Here is a 27,216-nt window from a genome sequence, read left to right on the forward strand (position 1 = left end):
TTCATATATATATATATATATATATATATATATATATATATATATATATATATATATATATATATATATATATATATATATATATATATATATATCCTTGACTAAATGATTAAAACCTCACGATCTAAGCTTATAGATTTGAGATGAAGTATAATTTCCTCTCCCTTAATTATAGCAAAACAACATTTTCCCAATTGAAACCTTTGTTTTCTATAATTAACATTGCTAACTTGCAATTCTTATCATAATTATCATGCTCCCACTAACATGATGATTATTAGCATAACACTTATGCTCCCACTAGCTTTGACATGTACTCAGAAATCAGCTGGACTTCTAGAAATCAATACTTCATTGACTTTCTTACCAAAGTTCAGATTTCTGATACTAGATTGTTTTGATAAAACTTTATCAAAAATCATACACCTTCTCTTAGATAGCTCATGGGTGTGTCAAAACAACTTTAAGAACTATGAAAAGGGATGCCGTAATCATAGTCTTGATTGTTTTGACCTTTGCCATTTCTCACAAGTCCAAGTTAGTGTGCCGGTAAACCACACACGCTCCACTAACGACTTTGAGAATGCAAACATCACAATTGATATCTAGCTAAAATCTACTTAGTGAAAGTGTTTCCTCACCATCATTTTCATGAATCAGAGAGAAACCTTATGACACTTAGATTTAATAGTGTATGTGTTCTTATCCATGTGAATTGTCAAAATCATAGTCACAAGACAAGGATAATGACAAATCCAAACTCATATGGACTGAACTCAATCTTAATTTCTTGCCACCTGGCAGCTCAAGGGCCTGCCATTGCTTCCAAGTTGTTGTGAAACAAATTGAGAACTCTAAGAACTCATATGCAAAGCTAACTTTAACTGGAATGGGCACAAAATATGTCAACACGATAGGTTATAAACCTCAAGTAGTGTGCTAGAGAAGAACTCCAGGTTCTATTCTTGATTAGTTCTTGAGACTTTCAAGACCTTTAAGCCTCCCACTGTCCTCTTGACCTATAAGACTCCCTTGTCAAACATCCAAGAGATAGTGTGGATTCTAACCAAGACAAACACTTCACACAATTGGCCTAAGTTGGTCTTTGTTTTATCCAAAACATCACAACTTACCAATTTCAAATGTACAAGAGTAGAAAACTTTTACTCTTATATTTGACACGTGTTTTAAACCTTCTTAAAGACATGTCACTCAAATTACAATCTTGGAGTATGACTCTAAGACTTGTATTGGAATGAAGTATGACTCATCTTCTTGATTTAACCATTTCAACAATTCAAGATCCCTTCTTCTTAGTCATAAGAATGCACTAAGATTTCCTTAGAGAACAAATTTTGATATGGTTTCTTAATCATTAAGATGATCACAAAACTGATACTAAAGTACTCTCCCATCTTTTCAGATTTGAGAAACTTTTATCCTTCTGCCTAATTTGATTCTTCTTATTCGCTCTGCCTTACATTGGAACCTTTTCCAATGTCTCAGAGTTACACTTAAGCTTGTAAGTATAATCATATTTACTGAGCTTTAGTAAACTATGACGAATAGCCTTATATCTTTTGTGGTGGACTTAATCAGTGCACATGACTATGTACTCGATCCCTTAGTCCATTACTTGACTCACACATCCATGTGAACAAGTAATTAGTCTTAATTTTTCCAATACTTGAAAGTTCTCATTCACCATGCTATACAACTTGCATGATTCCAAGTCCCGGTCCAATTGAGACTTTGGATGATGAGAATCTTTCCTTATTTGGTAAATTTAGACATTACCACAAATGAAAGAATCAATTTCATATTTCCACTCTTGCTATTAGTGGAATCATATAAGCAATAATTTTTCCTCAAATGCCATTGTAAGGATATTTTTAAAATAAATAAAATCATCATATTTTTTTCCCCTTTATTTTAAAAACTTTGCGGAAAAAACTATCCTTACAATCCATATGAAAACTTGTTGTTATCTATTCCTAAGCAATATCTCATAACTCCTAAGAAGTAGCTCAAGAGTCCGATCTTCAAACTATGTGATATAATCCATCTACGCGATCAGATTCAGCATATTCTTTCTTTAAGTTCCTTCACTTTTTCTTTGATTCTTAAAACATCAACATGTGACCCAGTCACATCATGTAATAAGAATCTCAGAATAGAAACTTAGCAGAGTTAGATAGTGTACTTTACCTAAAGTAGAATCAAACTTATTGACTTTAACATCCTTAGGTAAATTTGGCAGCTTCGCAACTAATGACCCTTTCTTTGGCAATATAAACATATGGACCCTTTGATAATGGTACACAGGACTATCACAGACTTAGCTTTTCTCTTTACCATTTGGTCAACCGAGTTGACTATGGCCGATCCCTTTCCATTGGGAAGAGAATGTTTTTCTGGATTTCCATTGTCACCATTGTCAATGTCCAAAAAGTTTTAGGAAGTTGATCTTAACAAATAGATAAGATCATTAAGGGTCTTGTCATAGTCTGTTTCATAGGTGATCCAAAAGAACTCACTATGTGACTTAGAAAGTGATTGAACCACCAACTTTCTCAAGACTTTGACACCCAACTCTCCCCACTTGTCAATATGTGACTACATCTCCAAGATGTGATCACACCTAGACCTTGCCTTGCCAATAGAGTTTGAGTGACTTTGAACTTGTGGGTTGGGAGAATAATTTGAGGAGGTGAAAGAAGTATGATTTCCATGGGACATCATCTTCATTTAGGAAAACTTGTTTCAAGAGATTTGGGAAGATCATGAATGTCTAAACTAGACATCTTTTGGGAGATATTCAAGATAGTTGATCTTAAGTCCTTAATATGACACCTAATATGAAATATTAAGGTTAGGACCCAACAAACTATTTTATAACTTAGAAGAGGTATGCCGTAATCCAAGCTATAAAACAATTTGAATGTAGGTGAATGACGATTCACCAATTTCCACCATGAAAAACGAAATAATAATTAGGTTTTAATTGGTTTTAAAACTCCTAGATCTTTGAGATTCATTGAACTGTTCAATGGCATGTTTCAATCTCGAGTGTGCCCTTCAGGTTTTGTGACTGGGATGCCGAGGATCACAAAACAAGGTGTGAAGTAACCATGCAAATTACTTGGTACCCTTAATAAATTACCACTCAATCGATGTGCCAGTTAACCACACACGCTCCATCGATACTATGATAAATATTAAGTCACCCTTTACCTACCTTGTTAAGTCCAAGTTAGTGTGCCGGTTAACCACACACGCTCCACTAACGACTTAGACAAAGTGTAAAGTGTAATTTCATGGATTAGCACCTTATTCACATTTTCCTAAGTAACTAAGATTGGGTATTATTAAGAGTTTAGCTACTTAGTATTTATCATTAATACTTTTAATGAAGGGAGAATTATAGTCCTGTCAAACCCGTTCGGCTAACGACCCTCCACCAGTCAAGCAAGCGGTGGGTGAGAGTGGACACCCATTAAGTTGCCATTTTATAGGCAACAACCTTATACCCACCTTATAGACCGGCTTCGTGAATGAGGCGTACTTGCGGTAAGACTGACTTTACTCTTATACATATATATATTATTAACTTATAATATTATAAAGTATAAGGGTTGAATTTTAACTTTTAAAACTCTAAGGGCTAACTTGGAATTAAAGTATTCATAAGAGAAAACTTTTTCAAATTCCAAAACTTGAGGGCAAGCTTTGAACCTATTCAAAACTAATTAATTCCATAACTTATGTGTTTAAAGTAGTATTAATCCAAAAACTCTTCAAGTTCCATATCTTGAGGACAAGTTATGGAATACTTTAAACTAATAAAAGAATTAACTTTTCTTAATTTTATAACTTATGGAATTAATTAAGGTTACATTTTTTTTATTATTTTTTTTTATTTAATGAAGAGACTCTTGGTCCTCCATAACTTGAGGACAAATTATGGAGTCATAACTCCAATTAATTAGAACTAGACTCTTCATTTTTTGTAACCTTTGCCAACTTTATGAGTTTTATGAGTCTTTAATGTGACTCTTCATGTAACTTGAGGACAAGTTACACAAACACATTTTATATTCAACTCTTAGATTAAAATGGATTGAAAACAACTATTTCAATTAACTTTTCTATTAATCTAAGCAACTCATAAGAACAAGATAATTCAAATCAAACTTTTTCATGTAATTAGTCTAACCTTTAAACTAATATAAAACATGAATCTATTCACAATTATCTTTGAAAATGGATTAGCATGAACATTACCACATTAAAAAAATAAGTTTATAATTTCAAAAACAACTTAGGGTAATGTTCCTAGTCCATTTCTAGCCAAAAAAACTCGAAGATATGCTGTCTGGGGTCCAACTCGTCGAGTGCATGAACAAAACTCGGCGAGTTGGATGCATTTTGCCTTGGACTCGTCGAGTCCCTTCATGGACTAGGCGAGTCTGCTGGGCTGACAGCATCAAAACTCGATTTTTCAGCTCCATTTGCAAGTATAGCAAGAAAACAAGCCTAGGCTCTGATACCACTGTTGGGTTATGAGCATTCTAACACTCCTAAGTGTACATGCAACCCTAAATACCTTGGATCTATGTTATCTCTATTATACATGCAAATAAGAACATCCAAGGTATTATCCTAATCTAGCATACAAAACAATGACTATAGCAAGATAGAATACATACCTCTTTGGTGTAGAAAGTCTTCATGAAGCTTGAGTGCCTAGTGCCCCAAGTGTGACACCTCAAATGGTTCACACAACACCAAATACACTTGGAATAACTTGAGAGAATTCTACACTTCATGAAAATCGGCTAGCCCTTTCTTACTCTTTTTTAGTGACCGATTTTCCTCAAGAATAAGATGCTTATATAGTTATACAATTAGGGTAAACTCTAATTGTCATGACTTTCCATTTCCTTGGATCCATGGGTTCAAATACACCATGGAGCATCCATGGAGCATCATATGGGTTTTGGCCCAACTAGATAATCCATGGAGCATTAGCCCACTATACAAGTATGGATGATTTACACAATCAACCCATATATTTAATTAGTCTTCTTTTGATCACTTAATTAATCCTATATTAATTCTTTATCAATACTAATTAAATAATCTTATTATTCTTATTATTAATATACTAGAACTTATAATATATTAATAACCATAAGTGTCTTATTTCTCTCATTATAGACTATCCAAGTGCATGATGCCATGCAACCCAAATGGACCATGCCGGGTCGGGTCAAGTCTTACCAATTATAGTTATGGACTTAGACATTAATCCAACACTTAGTATGGTGAGGACCATGCTAACTCATGACGAATGATAGAAACAAACTCTTTACTGAACAAAATTTTCGCCGATTTGAAAGAAACGTCTATTAAATGATGATGTACTCCTAGGATGTTCGACAATGTACTCTTTGTAAATGTTCTATTGCTTTATGTTTTCCCCTTGATGTTAACACTTCTACATATCATACCGCGATGAGCGAGTACATACAATGAAAGTGCTTTGATAAATAGTGTCGATACTTTATACTACGATCCTCCTTGGTACCACTATGATCGCCTGTCAGATACAAGTTATGAATAATTAAGATGAATAAGACAGTCGACTAAGTAACTCTGCCTCAAATCCACAACCAAACAAGGAACAAGAATTAAGGCGGAATCACTCACTCTAAGTATGCAAAATCTTAGCTATCAACAACCCTGATGTATATGATAAGCCATCATAGCTTCTCTGAACGAATCTTTTAGTCCTCTTGAATACTGTGACTTACTTTAATAAGTGAGTTATGATAATTACTTTTAAGTGTTTACCCCAAGTTTTAATATTATATAAATATAAATTAATTTTTAAAGAAATTCTTATTTTATTTCAAAAACGTACCGCTGCTCACTGGCGACTCCGGGGTTGATTTTCCTGCGGTGATCATCAAAATTCGTCCATCCGCTCCTGAGCTCTTTGTTATCGGACAGTCCATTCGGTAGTATCCATTCTCACCACAGCCATAGCAGGCTTGGTTTTCTTCAACTCCAGGGACTTGGGAGATCGGTTGAGTCGGTACCTTGTAGAAACGGATTGTGTGTCCCTTTCTGTGGCAGTTCAGACACTGCATTCCCCGACATACTCTGGTGTGGTGATAATTGCACTTTCCACACTTCGGGAAGGTTCCAGCATATCGACTGGTAGGTGTTGGAGCAGAAAGTGTTGTAGCGGCGTACATAGTACTCGTTTGTTGCTCTTGTGGGGGTTCCTGTGTTGTTCGCTTCTTCTTTTTCTTCTTGTTCCCTGACTTCCGTTTATAGTCCTCTCCCTTTGATGGCTCGGGAACGGGGACTTCTATACCATGAAGGGCTCCATGGTCGATGAGCCACTGAGGCAGGCATTTGGTGTGGTTGGGTTATAAGAGAACACATCTCCTTGGATTGGGGCAGTTAGACCCCAGATGTATCTTTCTATCTTCTTGCTCTCTGGGGTAACCATCCCGGGGCATAGTGTTGCCAGGTCGCTAAACCTGTCAATGTAGGCCACTATGTCTGAGCCGACCATCGACTCGCACCTTCGAGAGATTCTTGGAGTATTAAGGACAGAGACGTTTTATGTCAAATTCTCCAAGTGTGATTTCTGGTTATGAGAGATCCAGTTCCTGGGACACCTCGTTAAACAGAATGGGATATTGGTCGACCCAGCCAACATTGAGGCAGTTATGACATGGGAGGTACCGATATCCCCATCCGAGATTAGTAGTTTTCTGGGTTTGGCCGGCTACTATCGGAGGTTTATCAGAGATTTCTCCAAGATTGTCGTTCCTCTTACCAGATTAACCCAAAAGAGTGTTACATTTGCCTAGGGGCCCGAGCAGCAGGCCTCATTTGAGACTCTTCGCCATAGATTGTGCGAAGCTCCCGTGCTAGCCCTTCTCGAGGGAATAGAGGACTTTATAGTTTATTGTGATGTTCCCATATCAGGGATGGGTGCGGTGTTGATGCAGAGGGGGCACATGATAACATATGCATCGAGGCAGTTGAAGCCTCATGAGACGAGGTATCCTACCTACGACTTGGATCTGGGGCGGTGGTGTTCTCCCTCAAGATCTAGCACCATTATCTGTATGGAGTCCGGTGTACCATATATACGGACCACAAGAGCTTGGAGTACCTCATGGATCAGCCCAACCTGAATATGAGATAGAGGAGGTGGTTGGATGTAGTGAAAGACTACGACTACGAGATCTTGTATCATCTGGGCAAGGCTAATGTGGTAGCCGATGCCTTGAGCCGTAGAGCAGCAAGTGCTCCGATCCGATATGTGTGTATGAGGATGACGGTGATGACTCCAGTCTTAGATACCATCAATGAGTCCCATGTGGAGGCTGTGAGATCGGAGAACCGCAGGACAGGTTTCCGAGTTTGAGACGGATAGTCGGGGGCTTATGACTTTCCGAGGGCGGATTTGGGTGCCCTATACAGGTGGGGCACGACGCATACTGATGGAGAAGGCACATAGATCGAGATTCTCGATCCACCCGGGGGACACTAAGATGTATTTGGATCTGAAGAGAGATTATTGGTGGCCCTGTATGAAGAGGGATGTGGCATGGGTAGCTAAGAGGTGCTTGACCTATCGCCAAGTTAAGGCGGAGCATCAGCGTCCACATGGCCTGTTACAGCCTCTAGAGTTTCCCCAGTGGAAGTGGGAACAGATTTCCATGGATTTTATCACCAAATTGTCAAGGATTGCGCGAGGTGTCGACGCAATATGGGTGATTATAGACCGGCTGACGAAGAGTGTTCACTTCCTTGCTATCAATGATAGCTCTTCTGCAGAGAAGTTGGCCGAGATTTACGTGTGGGGGTTAGTGGCACAGCATGGAGTATCGACATCGATAGTTTCAGATCGGGTGTGCGTTTTACTTCCAGGTTCTAGAAGAAGTTTCATGAGGAGCTAGGTACCCAATTTCACTTCAGTGCTGCATACCACCCACAAACAAATGGGCAGAGTGAGTGGACGATTCAGATGCTTGAGGACATGTTGTGTGCATGTGTCATGGATTTCGGTGGGAGTTGGGACACTTATTTCCCCTTAGCTGAATTTTCTTATAACAACAACCATCATTCTAGTATTGGTATGCCTCCCTTTGATCTTTTATATGGGAGAAGGTTTCGGGCTCCCATCTGTTGGGGAGAGGTAGGGAAGAGAGTGATGGGTGGCACTGAGATAGTGCTCAAGACGACCGAGCGGATTCAGCAGGTCAAAAAAGAGGTTACTGGTAGCCCAGAATCACCAGAAGAGTTATGCAGACCGACGACAATCCAAGCTAGAGTTCCAGGTTGGAGATTTTGTCCTCCTGAAGGTATCCTCGTGGAAAGGGATGATTCGATTCAGGAAACGGGGCAAGTTGGGCCCTAGATACATTAGTTCTTTTAGGGTGATCACCCGAGTGGATAAGGTAGCTTACAGGTTGGAGCTACCTATAGAGTTGAGCCAGATTCATAACACCTTCCACGTGTCTCAGTTAAGGAAGTGTGTAGCCGATGAGACGGCGGTGGTACCTTTAGAGGATATTCAAGTAGATGCGAGCCTGAATTACATTGATAGGCCGATAACGATCTTAGATCGGAAGGTGAAGGTGTTAAGGAATAAAGAGGTGCCCCTGGTTCAGGTATAATGGCAACATCAGAAGAGATCCGAGTAGACTTGGGAGCCGGAGTCCAAGATGCACGAGCAATACCCAGAGTTATTTCCAGAGCATGACTTCGAGGCCGAAGTCTGATTCTAGTGGGGGAGATATGTAACATCCTGACTCTCAGGTATATTATTTAAATATTTATTTTTGAGAATTTCTGATCAACTTGACGAGTGGATGTCTCAACTCTTCGAGTAGAGACGGATTTGGCCACGTGGGTTTTACTACCAACTCGACGACTCGGAGGGACCAACTCGGTAAGTTGGCGTTGTGTGAGGAAACCCTAATTCTCTGAGGTTAGGTCATATTTAAAGGACCTTAAGCCCTCAATTCTGCCTCACCATCCACCCTACTCCCCTGTGTGAAACCCTAATCATCCATATTGAGCTAAGAGAGAGAGAGAGAGAGAGAGAGAGAGAGAGAGAGAAACTACTCTTGTGATATTAGTGCACTGTTGGAGGAGAAGTGGAAAGTATCAAGGCTTGGATCAATAGGAAGCTTTTGTATCTAGAGATTCTTCAGAGATTTGCTTCAATTGGAGGTAAAAAGATGCTAATTTGATCATTTCCTTATGAGTTCTTGGTTTAGGGAGTTTTTAGGGTTTTCTCCCATCCATTTTGTGTCATTGATTCATTTGAGCATGTCTTGAGGTTGAAACCTCAGATCTAGACTGTAGGAGGTCTTGTGTGTCCAAAGACCCGAGCTTTATTGAGCTAGAGACAAGATCTTGTGCATCTAACCCTTGTTGGAGCTTGTATTGGCATTATAAGCCTAACATGCCATGCATGAACGTAAAGCTTGCAGCTTTAGGTTATATTCGAGCCTTAGGAAGACAGATCCAGAGTATGGGGCTCCATTTCTGCCTTAAAACATCTGAATGAGAATTTGACCTAAGGGACTCGACGAGTCGGTTAGGGTTTGTCCCAATGAGTCTAAACACACTGTAACTCAGCGAGTTGACGGGTCAACTCGGAGAGTTGAGTGAGACTTTCATGAGGGTTCTGAGAATATGAAGGGACTCGATGATTTTCATAGATGCACTCGACGAGTTAGGTCAACATGGACTATTGACTCGAGTGTTGACTTTTGTTGGCTTTAGGATTTGGTCAAACTTGAGTGATGGAGGTCATGGGAGGGTAAAATGGTCTTTTACCCATCCCAAGAGTTAGAGAGGGACTAACATGAGTTTTTTTTAGAGATGCGTATTACATGTAGGCGGGGAGTAGACTATTCGAGGGGTATTCGGTTTCCTTGCTTGCTTACGAGGTAAGTCTTCTCAATATACTTACTTGAGCGGTAATGTTAAGTGACGAGAGGGTCTTATTTGAGTTATCGACCGGAGGGTCCTATGTGCTTATTTGAGTTATGTAATATTATGCATTTTGTCTTTGTGATATATGATATATTATTCTGTGCATTTTGAGATCAGGCGGGAGGGTCCAACCTGAGCTGTGAGCAATGGCGGAGCCAGGATCAAAGTAAAGGGGTATCACAATTTTTTTTTAGGGTAACCTAATTTTTTTCCTGGGGTACTTGAGTTTCCCGGGTTCGGTTTCGGTTTTAAACCCAAATCTTAATCGAATCCTTAGCTAACCTCAAGTTTTGTTATGTAAATATGAAGTTGAAATATATTTTGATACTTGAATTGATGTGGGATTTAAAGTAGATATCAAATAAAGCATGAGCATAACAAGTTTATATAATAAAAAAATGGTTGAGTTTACATGTGTTTAGCGATGTGGGATAGAATAGTTGGGAAAATAAAACAAAAATAAACAAAGAATATGTAAGAAGCGAGAATAGAACTCGAGACCTTTGCTTGAATAAGCCAACATCTTAACCAGCAAACCAACTTTTGTTTGTGTTTATAAGTGTACAGATGCGTATATACACTATCCGATTTTTTTTGAGGGATACGTAAGCAAAAATTACACTACCGAAAAAAATTAAAGGGGTATCCCGGGCTACCCCGGGATCCCCTTGGATCCTCCCCTGGCTGTGAGACCGGAGGGTCCAACCCCAGCTGTGAGACCGGAAGGTCCTCACTGAGATATAGGAGTAGAGGGTCCAACCCGAATTGTGAGATCGGAGGATCCTCACTGAGACACATGACCGGAGGGTCCATACCGAGTCGTGAGATCGAAGGGGCCTCACCTAGACGCATGACCGAAGGGTCCATGCCAACTTATAGCCATGAGAGGCTTATTATTTGTGTATGTGGTTTTTTAGGAAACTCGGTAAGATTTGTGTTTACCGTGTTGTGTGATATGTGTTTCAGGTACTTCTTAGGATCGTGGGAATACGTCGGTTTGATTGTACATACTTGTTCGAGATTGTGTTAAGAATTCTAGGATAATAATATTTATTTTGTGGATTTGTGTTAACATCGAGACAATTGTGGTTTTTGAGAATTATAATATGAGTTTTTATGTGTTTTAAAAATAAAAAATTTGGTTTAAAAATTTAGAGTGTTACATATTACACACATTTAACCAATAAACTTATATAACAATATTAAATTTAGCCAATGAACTATGTTGTTTCTAAAACATCAATTTCTTCCAAGTCTTCCTACGTATTTTTTCCCCAAGATCCTCCATATTCCACAATGTTTTTTCTCAATATGTTGAAAACTTTTTTTTTATTTATAAAACTAGGTTTTCTATAACTTCTAATATCTTTTTTAATAAAGTTACGTTTCTGACAATATTTTTACAACTTAGTTTTTATAATGTTTTTTTAAAACGAATATGTAAAAAATGAGTTTTTACAGCCTTACATGCATGGCAATAAATAAATAAAAAATGTTAGAAAACGGATTTATGAAAACAAATTTTTGGAAAGAAAAACATGAAATTGAAAAAAAAAAAAAATAAATAATAATAATAATAATAATAATAATAATAATAATAATGCATAAAAACAAATATGTAAGAGTAAACAGGTGAACCACAAAGTTATATAAATTATAAAAAATGTGTACAAAAAATAGTTTATTTATTTATTAGTTAAATTTGATATTAATATATAAAAAAATCTTTCTGTTCTAATAAAAAAATAGTTTTTTTTTTTTTTGTTATTTATCATCCTATTATGTATTTTAATTAATGTCATATTCAATTTTAAGTTTTAAATTTTAAATTTTTTATTCTAATTATATTAAATTGATAACATTAAAATAAAAATTAAAATAAAATTAATACAGATTATAAAATGATATAATTTCATGTATTTATTTAAATCAATAATTATAATTTTATATATACTTAAAAATATATTTTAATTAATAATTTATTTAAAATAAATAATTAATAATTTTAATTTTTTATTATGAAAATTTAATTAATTTTATAATCATAACATATATAATTTTACTTACGTTGAAATTGTGAAGAAACCTTTAATTACCTCATTACCGGACATAATGATAAATTTTTGAACGCTTCAGATAAATTAGTGGTGAAATGTATTAAAAAAAATAACCAAATATAAACTTCACGTTACCAGTTTTGCACACTGGATGATTGGAAGTTGGCTCCATGAAGAATGTTTCGTCGGGGGTTAAACATCTGTAAGAACAACAATGGATTTGAAATTGAAAGTCATTACGATAGAATTCTTCATTCCTGTACCAGTTTAGCTTTCCTGTCACAGATCCACTCCATTCTTACAACCACCGGCATTATCAAGCATAGTGTTCACTTGAATGCTCGGGTCATCATCAAATACTCCGACTTCTTGCATCTTCAAAGTGCTAGGTTCGTATTTAACGCCACCGATCATGAATCCAGTTCGTTCTTATGGAACACGATGCTCCGTGCCTATGCAAACAGTGGTTTCTGCTCAGAGGCATTGGAGTTCTATTCGCTTATGCGCAAAACTGGCATTCGACCCAATAATTACACATTCCCATTTGCTCTCAAATCGTGCGCTGATAATTTGCTTCCTACCTATGGAAAATTACTTCATTCTGAAATAATTAGAACTGGATTCGGTTCAGATATCTATGTAGAGGCCGCTCTAATTGACATGTACGCTGGATGTGACTTCATCCAAGATGGTCGCAAGGTGTTCGACAAAATGTCATACAGAGACCTTGTGTGCTGGACCTCAATGATCACAGCTTATGAACAATCCGAGCAAGCTGAGACTGCGTTGCATCTCCTTCATCAAATGCAACAAGAAAGTTTCTGTTTAGATTGGGTCACAGCTGTGACAGTTGCCTCTGCTATCGGCCAATTAGGAGATGCCAGGAGAGCTCAATCTGTTCATGGGTATGCCATTCGTCATGCATTTTTCCAAGATTTACCTGTTGTTAACTCAATTCTATCAATGTATGCCAAATGTGGGGAAGTTGAAAAAGCAGAAATAATCTTTCACCAAACAAAACAAAGAAACACCATAACTTGGAACTCTATGCTTACTTGTTATTCCCAAAATGGACAAGCTAGTGAAGCTTTGGCTCTTTTTGAACAAATGAAGATATCTGATGTGAATCCTAATCAGGTGACAGCATTAATAGTTGTTTCATCATGTTCTTATCTAGGTTCACAACAACTTGCAACCAAAATCCATGATTTCATCATACAAAACAAAATAGAAACAAACCTAACTTTATGGAACGCGATAATGGACATGTATGCAAAATGTGCAGATTTGGACACTGCTTTAAGAATGTTCCAAGAAGTACCCTTGAGCCACTTAGATGTTACATCTTGGAACACTTTAATCTCAGGGTATGGCATGCATGGGTATGGAAAAGAAGCCCTCAAACTCTTCAACAATATGATAACTCATGGCTTTCAACCAAACCATGTCACCTTCACTTCCATTCTTTCTGCTTGTAGCCACTCAGGTCTTATTGAAGAAGGAAGAAATTGTTTCTCAGAAATGGAAAAATTATGTGTTAAAAAAGAGCCAAAACATTTTGCTTGTATGGTTGATATGCTTGGGAGAGGTGGATTTCTAGATGAAGCTTACGAATTGATAAAGAATATGTCATCAGAACCAAATGATGAAGTATGGGGAGCTTTGCTTTTGGCTTGTAAAATTTACGGAAATGCCACTTTAGGGAAAGTTGCAGCTGATAATCTTTTCCACCTTGAACCACAACATACTGGATATTATGTACTAATGTCAAACATCTATGCAACTTCAAGAAACTGGCAAGAAGTTGGAAAATTGAGACAAGATATGAAAAATAAAGGATTAAGAAAACCTGCAGGAGTTAGTTTGATTGAGTTTGATAACAAGTTGCATGGTTTTCACACTGGGGAGGAGTTTAATTCTTTTACAAGAGAGATTTATGAGAAGGTGGAAAGAATGGTGGTTGAGATAAAGATGGTAGGTTATGTTCCTGATTTGTCATGTGTGTTTCATGATGTAGAAGAGGAAGACAAGCATGGTATGTTAAGTTATCATGGTGAGAAGTTAGCTTTGGCTTTTGGGCTTATGAATGTTAGTGATACAGGATTGGCTATTCGCATAACTAAGAATCTTAGAGTTTGTAGTGATTGTCATTTGGCTTTTAAATTGGTGTCTCGTGTATATGGAAGGAAAATTATTGTGAGAGATGTGAATCGTTTCCATCATTTTGAAGATGGTTTTTGTTCATGCAATGATTACTGGTAATGAAGGAATATATATATATATATATATATATATATATATATATATATATATATATATATATATATATATATATGGTATGCATCCAGCAATTGTACGCAATCTGCATTAATTATTCAAATGCCATATACAACACTCACAACTTACATACACCCAACCAATCAATGCTTCCAATCATTCCTGAGAAACCATGTGATGCTTTATATGCCACAAACAATTGTTCAATATCACTTCTCGTAGGTTTCCACAAATATATTTTTTTCGTAAAGCTCGATAACATATTCACAAAACAAATAGATACATTCTAGTGTTGTTCTCTCAAACATCTTATTCATTTGTTGCGTCAGCAACGATGTTGTCTGTTAAAATCTGAATTGCAACCAAATACTTTTGTATTGTAATAAAACCTTGTGTACCTCTAGCATCACATTTCAATTTAGAAAAATTTGTAACTCTATTCCAATCATAGCTATATGTACAAATAGTTGTGTGCTCAAACGGAACTATCGTTTGAATGGCATATGATTGTACAAGTAATCATCGACAAAGTAATCACATACTGAAAATTCATGTGCAACTACACGATCTCTGGTTATTATAGTTCTAGTATTGACGACCAAATTTTCTTCCTCTTGATCGAGAAAATGGTGCATACCACTTGAGCAAATATGGTGACAAACATACCATCGACCAATGAAGATGAAAACGAAGAAAAATCCATCTTTTAGTTGTTTTGTAGAATGTTTGTGAGAATGAAAGAGTGAAATGTTTGTGTGAAAAGTTTATAAAATGTAAGGGTGTTTAAAAGGCTAATTTTGAAGAAAAAAAGTTAACTAAATACATTTATTTGCCAACTGTTGATGTTTTGAAGGTTATAGGTATGATATTGTCTGGATGAGGCCACATCAACAAGGCATCATATTTGTTAGGAGGAGCAGTGAAAAGATAACCTCATCATCACACCATGGGTATGGTGTGTATACCGAATAAGTCTTAGGGCAGAGCAGTAGGGGGTATGATGATGATGTGATAACGAGAAGAGAATGGAATAAGAACAATCCAAAGTCGACTTATTCGAGTCTTGTTAAGTATGATAATACTTTGAGTTTGTGATTAAGAATTTTATCGATATAATTACTCAAATATTGAAATAACATTTGATATGTTCAATTTATATTTTTTAACATTAAGAAATCGTGAATCTTTTAATGTTATTCTCACGGGTACCTTCATGCTTATCACGGAAAACCAACCAACCAAATGGAACCAAAAAAAAGTTAGTTACCAATATATTTGGTGGTCAAAAATATTTTGAAATTTTATAAAAAATAAATATAATATTTAAAAATTAAATTAGACAAAATATGATTTTTAATGTTTAAAAAGTATATAGATATATTTCTAACTAAAAGATATTCTCATAAAAAGATTCTAACTTCAAAATATCCATTTCTTAATCATGAGTCGTTACTACTTTCTGGGCCTTCCTTTTAGGTCGGCTGTCGGAAAGGACGATTTAACAAGATTTCACAGATAAGATATGATCTGATCCAAATGTGACCGTATTGGTATTGGTAGGTCCCTTGTGATGTGAAAACATTAACGACCTCATATATATATATATATATATATATATATATATATATATATATATATATATATATATATATATATATCCAAATCGCTCCTTATCTCTATCTCTATCTCTCTCTGCATGGCTGTTGGCCCCACATTTTCAAAATATATATCCCATCAAACTTTTTTAACGCCTTGGCTTTCAAAATTAACCACCATGCATATAGTAATAATATACAACAAAACTTACGTCCACCAATGCACGTGTGTATAACAAAATCAATTATCAATCATAGATATCTATTAGGCATATACTCATGAATCCTTAGAGGAAAACTATAAAACTCTTCGTTTCTGCTATCGCCTTTCCTGTGTTGGAAAGGGACCCACCATGGCACACCTCTGTCCTCACGTGAATCATGTGCATCCAACGTGTTGTCCAGTATTGTCCCCACTATCATTGCCACCACCGGAGGTGAAGAGAATATGGTGTTCAATATATCATTGAACTACAAAACCATCATATTCATATTCATATAAATAACAAATTAATACCCTCATCTCTTTGAATAAAGTATAAATGATACAAGAAAAAGAAGGATATGATGAGATTGTTTACCCAAACACCATCAGAATTTACAGGTCCACGACCCGTGACAAGATTAGTGTGCATAACAAAATATTGGGGTATTGATATTCCTAAGAATAAAGATAATCCCAATATGTAGATGTTTCTCATTGAATTATTGTTTGTGAATTGAATAAATGTAACTCCAACCGCAGCTGTTGAATCAACAAGAAATAATAGCTTGTTAAAGATTTGTCACTAAGGTCAGACTGAAATCAGACTGTACTGTGTTTGGTATGCACTGGACTTTGACTAATGTTAATGAGACACCAAAAGGTGGGGAATATGGACAGCTCAATAAATCTGCAATTTTTTGTCCCATCCAAAAAGGTGGAATAGGGACAGCTCATGATATCTAGTTGTGCAAAAGACATAAATGCCCTCGTCATCCAAAAAGGTAGGGTAGGTAATAAATGCAACCAAAAGTAGTCTAAGCAAAGAACACTCACCAACAAGGCCATACAGGACGCAATAAATGGCTGCAAATATTGGTAACGGAATTGATGCAAAGAATGCCCCAAATTTCCCTGAAAAAAAAAAAAAAACTAATTTTAGTCAAAAATCAGGTGCAATGATAAGAAATATTGTTTAGAAAATTGTTATGAAGAAGAATTAATGAGGACCGAAAATGGAGAAGAAAAACATGAAAGCAGCTGAGACTTGAACTACTCTTCGGCTTCCAACATGAGTTAGACCAAGAAGTCCGACATTTTCTCTGCATTTTTTTATTTCAGAAATATGTAAGTTTATAGATATAGAATATATTGTGGAATTAAAATTCAAATGAAAATGAGAAACGATTCGTTACACAGATGCAGTAGTCCCAACTATTGAACCGAATGCCCCATCAAGTAGCTGGCCAATACCCTGGCAAAAAAAAAAAAAAAAAAAAAACATGTTAATTTCCAATTATTAGTAAATCATATAAATAAAACTCAAAAAATTAAAAAAAACAGACTTGAAAACCAATGCTTCGGCTAAGAACATGTGCTGGAGGGGGCGTGGCACCTGAAAAACGTGATGCAGCAATAAAAGTTCCTGTCGACTGCAAAAAAAAAAAAAAAAAAAAAAAAAATGGTTACAAAACGAGAGAAACAAAAAATTCGAGTGTAAGAACTAAAAAAGGGCAAAATAGGAAGAAAAAGAAAAATGAAACCTCTACAGTCGTAACAAGAACCGCCCCCATCATACCAAAAACATGACTTGCTCTAAATATAGGAGTTCCCCATTGAAATGGATACGACATTTTGATCCTATAGTTAGTTAAACAAAAACAACACGTCAAAAAAGGCTCATCTATAAATGGTTTCATAAGGTATGCAAAATAGGACACGACAGAACAGGTTGTACTGCATTTGGCATGCGTTGGACTAGGACCGGTGTGAATGAGACAAAAATTGCAATTTTTGTCCCACCCAAAAAAGTGGGACATACTATAATGGCTATTTTCAATGATGAAGATGAAGAGGGTATTTACGTCTTTTGCACAAACGAGAGATCGAAAGCGACTCCCTGTCCCACCTTTTTGGGTGGGACAAAAAAATTGCAATTTTTATCTCATTCACACCAGTCCTAGTCCAATGCGTGCCAAATGCAGTACACCCTGTTCTGTTCTGCTGTGTGTAACAAACAGGACCTAAAGAACATATGAAGAATGTGGTATATTTACCATGGAGCAGATTCCATGAGGTATGAACGATCGGTCCGGCAACTAAGTTTGGTTTTGTTACCAACATTGTTATAGGCACCGGATACAGTGAGTAGAGCAGCAAAAGCCCACACAAGTGCAACGCAAAAGAGTAAAGCAAATCTTTCAAGAATTGGATGAGCCCTATTATGGAGGTGCTTCATATACTGTTACACAAAACCAACAATTTCCGTAAAACACACACACACACACACACACACACACACATATATATATATATATATATATATATAAGCATATACGATTAGAAGCTAAAGATACTATACCTGTTGAAAGACGACCAAAAATATAAGCATAGGCAGACCTATCTCCACACAATTTCCAAGCTGTAATAACATAATTTAACCACAATTATGCATTCGATTATCAAAATTAAATAATTTGGATTTTGAAATATTTTCAGAATAGAGTGGTTGTACCTGAGGAAACCCACGTCCAGATAAACCAAGACCGACTACACAAATATATGCGACAATAATAACAGGACTAAATAACCTACAAATTATGATGCCAAAAAAACAAAATCAATATAAAAGTAAGGAAATATAATTAAAGATAAATCTTATTGATAAGAGCAAGTAACACGTTACCTTGTGAAATCTCCCCACGCCCGACTAAATCCAAGAATTATATTGATGAATGAAGATACTATTAGGGATCCTTGAATAGCCCTCATAGTGTGGAGAAATCTCTATCACCCAAACCATATACAGACACTTAAGTTAATTTAAACAAAAAATTAGGTATTCAACCTACATGTATCAGGTTACATACTTGTATTTATGTATCACATACATGCATACACATACGTATCTTGTATATATCATGCACAGCTTAATACTATGTATCTTGCATATAGTGTGCAAGATACATAAGATTATACAAGGATGTATCGGACCTCATGGTCTGATACAATACATATATGATACATTGATACATGTATCAAGCGTGATACATTGATACATGTATCAAGATGATACATTGATACAAGTATCAGACGTTGATACATGTATATATCAGGCCTGATACATAGATACATAAATGTATCAGGCTTGATGCATGTATGTACATCTTTACATTTACCTGATGCGCAGATGGAAAGTCTTCATCTGCAAAATCATTTATGATTGACAACACGGGTAGGAGGTAGGCAAAGGATGGTCCCATGACTGTAGGAAGTCTAGTACCGAGTAAAGTTTGTAAAAGGGTATTCAATCCAGACATAAAGAGTGTAGCTTGAATTACACGAGCCTTATCACCCTATAAATCAATAAAGCAACAAACTTTAATAGGAAGCAAGATCAAATTTTCAACCCGTTTATATTCATCTTGGAAAATTTTCAATCTTGATCAACTCAATTTTTGAAACTAAAAGGATGGATATGTAAAAAGACTCACATGATTACCACCCATTTGAGGTACAAGCATGGTAGCGATCATAACAATACTTCCAAGCATCACAATATAATGTTGGAATGCCAGCAAAACAGTTTGACCTGTAAAAAAGAGTGATCAAACAATTAGAAACATAAATTAATGTTAAAGAGAAGTAAAGGGGTTAACAAAATTAATTAAATAATAAGAATTATAATAAACAAAAGAGAAGTTTTAGTGGTCAAAACTTAACATTCCCTCCATATAAAAGAATATAGATTAACTATATGTTAAATTCAAGATTCAAGATTGACATGGATTAATAACACAATTAAGAAATAATACTATCCTATTTATAGTATTAGTAACAAGATTCTTCTAATCAAACAAGAAATCTCTAATCGAAATTAATTTGAAGTTAGAATATTAGTTGGCTTGACCTCAACTCCAGTCGAACCATATATTTGTTTTCGCCTCCGACATAGAGGGAACAGGACACGTTTCTGCTCATGGTTGATGAAAAGTTTTATACTTAGTGAAAGTCGCTCGAAAAACAAAATAAAAATTTTTAGATCTTTTTTCTTTACATAAAGGGGCTTTACAAAAAAAAATCCGCGAGGAATCAAATTGAATCAAGGAGTTCATATAGCAGAGGTATAAAAACAAAATCCCTCAAACAAGAATACGATAGCGATAGGGGGAGGAATCATTCCTTTCAAATCAAGATAGATTACAGATTACAACTTTTTTGCATAAAAAATCAATTTTTATCGTTTAAACTTCAAAAATGAATAAAGATTTAAGATTCAGAAAGTAAAAACAAACCCCATGAAGGATTGGAATGGATGCAGTAGTTTAGCTGGAGAAGCTGTTCGGAGGGTGGAAAAGCAGGTCCTCTAGCAGCACCCAACGGCGGGTGGATGATGGACGGCGGAGGCGCCGCGGATGGTGGGTGATGGTGTCCGTGTCCGTGTCCGTGCCCGTGCCCGTGCCCGTTTTCCACCATAATCAACTCCTGTGATCAAATTTCCGGCAAGCGAAATTCTTGAAAGGCCAAAATGAATGGATGACTTAATTAACGTTTCTGGTTTGAAGGTAGAATCTGGTGTAAAATCAACTCCATTTATTTGCAGAAAACGATGGGAGGGTGTCTGGTTTCGAGGGCCGCAACGCATTACACACAGGGTGACCCCACAACCCCACTTCTCGATGGAGTTCTTTCGCTTTCCACAGGTAAATCCTTTTCTCTTTCCTATGGTAATAATTTTATAATGGTTTGTACCTTGTGAAGATAATTTTGTATATTCTGTATATTTGTTTTTCTAGCTTGGAATACAGGAATAGGACCCAGTCTTTCGATAAACATGTTTGACTCAGACGTATCCTCTTGTTTATACGTTGTATAAACAATGATAAATAGCAACATAGTTATGTATTATCTACGTGTTAATAATGATATTTCATTTTTATATTATAATGTTTTTAATGACCTATAGTCGGGTCAATCCGGTTATATCCTCAACTGACTTTCAATTCAGAATGATGTGCATTGAGTGTAGTTTGGTGAGGATAAAGTGCATTAGTTAGAACCAAACTATGGTAGAAGTCCCTAACACCTTAATAGTAAAACCTTGAAACCATATGTTTTTGATGGACAAAGCCAACCTTTCCTACGTACGGTAATCCCTGAATCGTACGGTCCTAGTATTGAATCGTATGGTAATCCCTGAAATGACTCATTTCCTTTAGAGATATAAGGAAATGTTTCAATTTTCACGAAAAAGTAGCATGGATAACAATGTATTCAACTATTCAAAAAATTGGATTTCAAACTTCTCTTGTATTGGTATGTGGTGATATATAAGGCATGAAACCTGTAGCTTCCCAAAACTCATTTTCGAAACTTTGAAAAGACAACCACGAAGATCTTTAAAAGATGGAATAACATGAAAGTTTTCTAATTTTTATTTATATATTTGACGGTATAAGTCTTTACATTCTAGTTAATATTGAAAACTAGGTTTCAAACATAAATAACATGTTCGAAACTCATCATATGACTTTCGAGCACGCTCTTCATGTTCGAAAACTTATTTTTAGCATTTATTTGTTGTATATTCGTTGTATTAAGCCTTGGTAGTGTATAATTGGGTATAGAACCCATATATGTCCTTCATTTGATTTTGAAGATGTTCCAAAACTCATGTTGTTTGAAACTTAAGTGCTTGTTTTTTTTGCCTAATTTATGTTTTAACATGTTTGAAACTCAATTTATAATATTATATCTAGTTATATTTTTGCAATAACATGTGTGCATCGACAGACATGTTCAAAGCTGATAAACATGTTCGAAAATTGTTTTGATTTTGAACCAGTGAGTTAGGTTATATACTAGTTATAGTAACTTTAGTACTCGGTATTATTTTCATATTTAGTGTGATTTTCATACTCCGAAATGCATAAAATCATTTTGAAATCCGAAGAACTATTTTGAAACTGAAAGTTATATATGTTCTAAACGAAAGCTTTGATGGTACAAATAATGATTTATAATTGATGGTGCTTAGATAAGTATGTTACACATACAATGAGATAAATAGACTAAGTTACCCTTGATTTTAAAGGAAGTTGTTGTTGGTAATTATAGTGGATGTATTGCAAGCTGGTAAGTTCCAATGTATCCCACATCCATGGGAGGAATAACTTTTATGGGTTTATAAGGTTTGGCTCTTGATAGATTTTTCAAAGGCTGTAATTGGATCAAAAGATGCGTCAAACCCACACATATGCATCTGGCCTAGCCGGTGATGCCAGTGCATGAAATAACACATATACCGTATAATAATGTCATCGTGTGAGTGGTTGTATGTCGTTATTAGATCCAAATTTTTTTGGGGATTCTGATTTTCTTATTCAATATAAGACCTCTCGGGTCCCATTTAATATGCATCACAAAATCGACTTCTCTTCTCTCTTTGCCTTGTACGAATTTTCCAACTACAAATACTTAGTTTCTTTTGTTTTCCTTATAATTGTTTTGCATTTATTCCTTCTTCCATAGCTTTTGGAACGAAGAATATCCTACATCAAATCAATGGGTGTTTATGTTGAAGCTTACATCCTTAGAGCAACGTAAAAACTTTTAAGGATAGTAGCTTCTTCAATGTAGTCATTTTACTTGTCGAAGATATGCAACTACGAGGTTGGTTTTAATTTAACCGTTACGCCTTTTACTTTCATCTAATAAAGAGACAATCTTCTTACTACCTTTCTTATAGCAAGATCCGATAGCAAAGGGTTGATCTGGTTTCTAGACGAAACTTGGTAAATATTAATAATAACTAGATTTATTATTCACCACTAATTAACATATAAGCATCAATATTATTGGTCGGTTTTTTTGTTTGTCAATCTGATTTGATCTAATATTTAATAGTTGTCGGCGTGCATTAGTGTTAAAAAGTTAGTCATAATTTTCGATAGGGTTGCACCCTAGAACGCACCTCGTCTAAAAATGGTTGTGATTCCAGGTCATTCAATATTAACGAACACAATGATAAAAACACAAACTATATATTTATTACCGAAATACTTTTACAAAATAAATTCTCGCTACAAACAACATTCAAGCACTCTTAGATGTTTCTAACAACTATAGACTAAAAGAAATCAACTCAACCAAATGTAAGGATCGCGAATATAAAGAACTATAATTATATGTAAAACGGAATAGCAATGAAAGAATAGAGAGTGTGTTGTAGATTGAATGAACGGAGAAAATAACTCTCGTACATATTAAGTACATCGGGTATATGTAGTTCGGGTCATTATAACCCATGTCTTCCTTTTTATCTTCCATGAAATTGAGTCGCAATCTACTTGTTTCACACAACTTGACACTTATAGCCCATTCCTCCATTTATCTCATACCACTCCCACGACATCACATACAATCATCAACAACACAACTCTCTTCTTTCTCATAATATAATGACCGCACACACTTCTAATGGACCTACACTCAAACACCTCAAGTTATATAAGAAATAAAATACTTTCTATGTTAACAAGGACTAGAGAATGTCATATTCTCAATACACGATCTGTCTTAAAATTGGTTTAATTGAGAAGTATGAGTCGGTGCTTTCAATAATATTGGTTGGTCTGATCACCAACGATGGTACATCTAATTTTTGGACGTATATGTTTCCTGCAACCAAATACGAACATTTTGATCAATGGTAAACTCGGTTTCTGCTCTCGTGAATGATTTATAGATTCACGGAACCTGATTCTTTTTCTATAAAAACATACGAAAATTTTAGGAGTATATAATAAGACATTTGTTGTGATCATATCATGTTTATCAACAAAACATGTTGATTATCAAATATTTTTCATTTGTTTGCGGTTCATTTTTCTTACTATTGAAGCGGAGTAGATATATTATGTTAGAAATCTACGGTAAATCGATATTACTTGGATTCACTGAAAGTCGTGATTGCACTATCAAATTAAAATATTTCGATTGTACTCTTGAAATCTCAGTTGGATAAAATAGTGATGTTCAATGTGAAGTTATGATCTTGTATATACGAGAAAAAATGACAAAAAAAAACAGGATATAACTCTCATTGTCTGAAAACTACCAAAATTGTCACAAGACAACTTCAAAACTACTACTAAAAACAAGAATTAAGATAAGGGTCAAAATCGAGTCTATCTTCTCAATATACCATTTATATGCATTTTCTCAATTTCGGTCGAGGTCGAGTCTATTAATCCAAAATTTTCTCAATCCCGATCCCAATCAGTGGCTCTACCCCTTGGACCCCACCAAGGATTTGCCACCACTTAGACTTCTACTTACAGTGGCGCTCTCAAATCCCAGCGGTTCAATATTAACACTTAAATAATATTAGTGATAAAAATCACTAACATATTATATATTGTATTCAAAATGGGCGTCTTGAGAACCATTATTTGCGAATTTACGGTAACGTTTGCACCTTGTTGGTGATTATTATCTTGCATATTTGAAAGTGTGGGTATAAGAAATGAAAAGAGAAAATAAAGAGAAATTTGCAAATATAGCTAAATTTGCTAATTACTTTTCACAAAATAGCCAAAAATTAGCAAATTTCATTAAATAACCACTAAAATTGCAAGTAATTAGGGACCATCTATGAAATTGGAAGTCCATCTATAAATGTACAAGTCATTAATGCACGAACTATGCATAAAAGACTTGTACATTCACAAATAGACTTCCATCTGTAATTTGGACCAAGTTCATCTGGGATTTTGACCTGCCCAAGTATAAATACCATTTATGTTGGAAGGCCCTCATTTTTCCCTCTTTCAATTTCGGAAAACTCTTTCAAAGCCCCTGATTAAAGAACAACGGACGATTCAGTTTATTCCCCCAAATTCATGATCAACAATGTACTAATTCATAATCAACCTAATCAAATTCGTAGTCAAACCTAACCTTAAAAAAAGGTAAAATCTTAGATGTGGAAGAGAGGAAATCGCAGATGGAAAAAAATCCATTTGCGATTTGGTGTCTCGATCGGAAAAATTTAGTCTTTTTATTAAATATGTGAAATAACATTACATATGTGATTTTAGTGGCTATTTTGCAAAAAAAAATGAATTTGTTTTAACTATTTTATGAAAAGTAATTAGCAAATTTGACTAAATTAGTAAATTGATCATTTTAATAAATAACTCTATAATTATAATTAAGAGCACTTTGTAACTCAATTACATATTAGGCTGTGTTTGACGCGCCACAACTAGCTAATAAGCTAGCTTATTTTTCGAGCTTTTTTATGTTGTCGTGTTTGGTAAGCCAAAAAGTAGCTTATAAGCTAGCTTTTTGAAAAGCTACTTAGAATAGCTTTTTAAGAGCTTTTTTAAAATTTTCCAAATACACCCCTTAATTAATTATAGAAACACATATTCTTACATGTCCTTTTATGTAATTCTATATATTTCACCTAGCTTTTCAGCTAGTTTTACCAAACGTTAATTTTTATCAGCTAGCTAGCTTTTTATTTAACAGCTAACTTTTCAGCCATCAGCTAACTTTTCAGCTAGTCCGTCAAACATAACCTTAATCATAAAAAAAATAAAAATAAATAAAATAGATTTAAAAATTGGTAGGAAGTCACCATCCAGATCGTACATTGTTTGCATCTTTATTTCACATCAATAAGAAATTTGGAGTCCAATAATAATGTAGAATAAAAAATGAAGTATATCTTATCTTTTATAATGAAAAGACAATGATCACCCATTTGAATGTAAAACCAAAGCTTTGGTTTGATGGATAAGAATTGGGGAGTGTTTTGATTTAAAACAAAATGATGGAATTGAATTAGACCGGCTCGAGCATCTCCAATGAATGCAAATTATACTTTTTTTTTTTTGGTATTAAATCACGTGGACAGGTGCACCGTGCAATGTTATTAGTAGCAAAACACCAAATTTTATGTACACTATTATCAAAACTATTTTTACTAAGTTTTTCATGTTTATAAAATAGTCACTCGTATTTAGAGTTACGTACTTATGCCATTTTAATGATGTTTGTAATAAGGCTAATATCATAAAAACCCTCAAGTTTTCAGGTTTTGTCGGTTTTACCAAAAGTTGAATTTTATGTCCGTTTTTACCCTAACATTTTCCAAAACATGTTCGGTTTTACCATTTTACCGGTGATAACAGGTTACTATTATATTAACTTTGCAAAAAAACCCTTAAGTTTATAGTTTTTTTTTACGTTTTTACCCTTAAGTTTATAATTTTTTAACAATTTTACCCTATGTATTTTTTTTTCATATTATACGTATTTAAGCAGAAAAATCATATTTATAAACAAAAAAAATTAATTAAATATTGTATTTACATTTTTTAATGTTAATTATATATATATATATATATATATATATATATATATATATATATATATATATATATATATATATATATATGTGTGTGTGTGTGTGTGTGGGGGGGGGGGGGGGGGGGGGGTTCTCGGATAAACCATTTAATATGTAAAAAAAACAAATTAATATGTTTTTAGAACTACAAATACGTATTTTTATGTATTTAAAAATATACATATCAATAAAAAAACTTGTTCATTCATAAACATGTTTATATAAGTATATACATATATTTTTAGAAGTGAAAATATGTATTTTGATATATGTTTTTTTTTAAGTATAAATATATTTTTAGAAGTATAGATACATATTATTATACAAAAATGTAAAAATATGTATTTATACTTCTAAAAACTATATCTATAAAAAACATATTCAGAATTCTAAAAATATTATTTATATTTAAATTTTTAAATGGTATAACAATGCAAAAACACCAACACAGACAAACAAACTAATATATATATATATATATATATATATATATATATATATATATATAACATTAAAAAATATATGTATAAATACAATATTTAATTAAATATTTTTTCGTATATAAATATGATTTTTCTGCATGAATATATATGTTATGAAAAAAATATACTTAGGGTAAAAGTGTAAAAA

General features: G+C 34.7%; 1 protein-coding gene and 1 pseudogene across 1 annotated transcript; one reads left to right on the forward strand and one right to left on the reverse strand.

Moving 5' to 3' along the window:
• Nucleotides 1-12,225: 12,225 nt before the first annotated feature.
• LOC144999934 (pentatricopeptide repeat-containing protein At3g26782, mitochondrial pseudogene) lies at nucleotides 12,226-14,357 on the forward strand (annotated as a pseudogene).
• Nucleotides 14,358-16,129: 1,772 nt separating this feature from the next.
• On the reverse strand, nucleotides 16,130-20,775 carry LOC145000283 (nucleobase-ascorbate transporter 3-like). The gene is made up of 14 exons (XM_078959484.1): nucleotides 20,465-20,775; nucleotides 19,664-19,761; nucleotides 19,349-19,525; nucleotides 18,856-18,956; nucleotides 18,685-18,760; nucleotides 18,532-18,591; nucleotides 18,227-18,411; nucleotides 17,714-17,810; nucleotides 17,516-17,602; nucleotides 17,366-17,424; nucleotides 17,181-17,272; nucleotides 17,007-17,084; nucleotides 16,549-16,712; nucleotides 16,130-16,438 (listed from the first exon to the last, which is right to left on the reverse strand). Exons 1-14 carry the CDS (start codon nucleotides 20,643-20,645, stop codon nucleotides 16,220-16,222), a joined length of 1,674 nt encoding a protein of 557 aa, XP_078815610.1. The 5' UTR covers nucleotides 20,646-20,775; the 3' UTR covers nucleotides 16,130-16,219.
• Nucleotides 20,776-27,216: the final 6,441 nt, after the last annotated feature.

This window comes from Lactuca saligna, chromosome 6 (assembly GCF_052625555.1).
Source record: "Lactuca saligna cultivar CGN05327 chromosome 6, ASM5262555v1, whole genome shotgun sequence".
In the NCBI taxonomy this organism is placed as follows: domain Eukaryota; kingdom Viridiplantae; phylum Streptophyta; class Magnoliopsida; order Asterales; family Asteraceae; genus Lactuca; species Lactuca saligna.

What these genes read in the sequence shown, in the direction of transcription:
- LOC145000283 (XM_078959484.1), bottom strand. Translation starts at nt 20,645, where the DNA reads ATGGTGGAAAACGGGCACGGGCACGGGCACGGACACGGACACGGACAC. An exon ending in TTCTTGTTACGACTGTAGAG is followed by an intron (nt 17,603 to 17,713) that starts GTTTCATTTTTC and finishes TTTTTTTTGCAG; the next exon opens with TCGACAGGAACTTTTATTGC. An exon ending in CGTCCTGTATGGCCTTGTTG is followed by an intron (nt 16,713 to 17,006) that starts GTGAGTGTTCTT and finishes TTGATTCAACAG; the next exon opens with CTGCGGTTGGAGTTACATTT.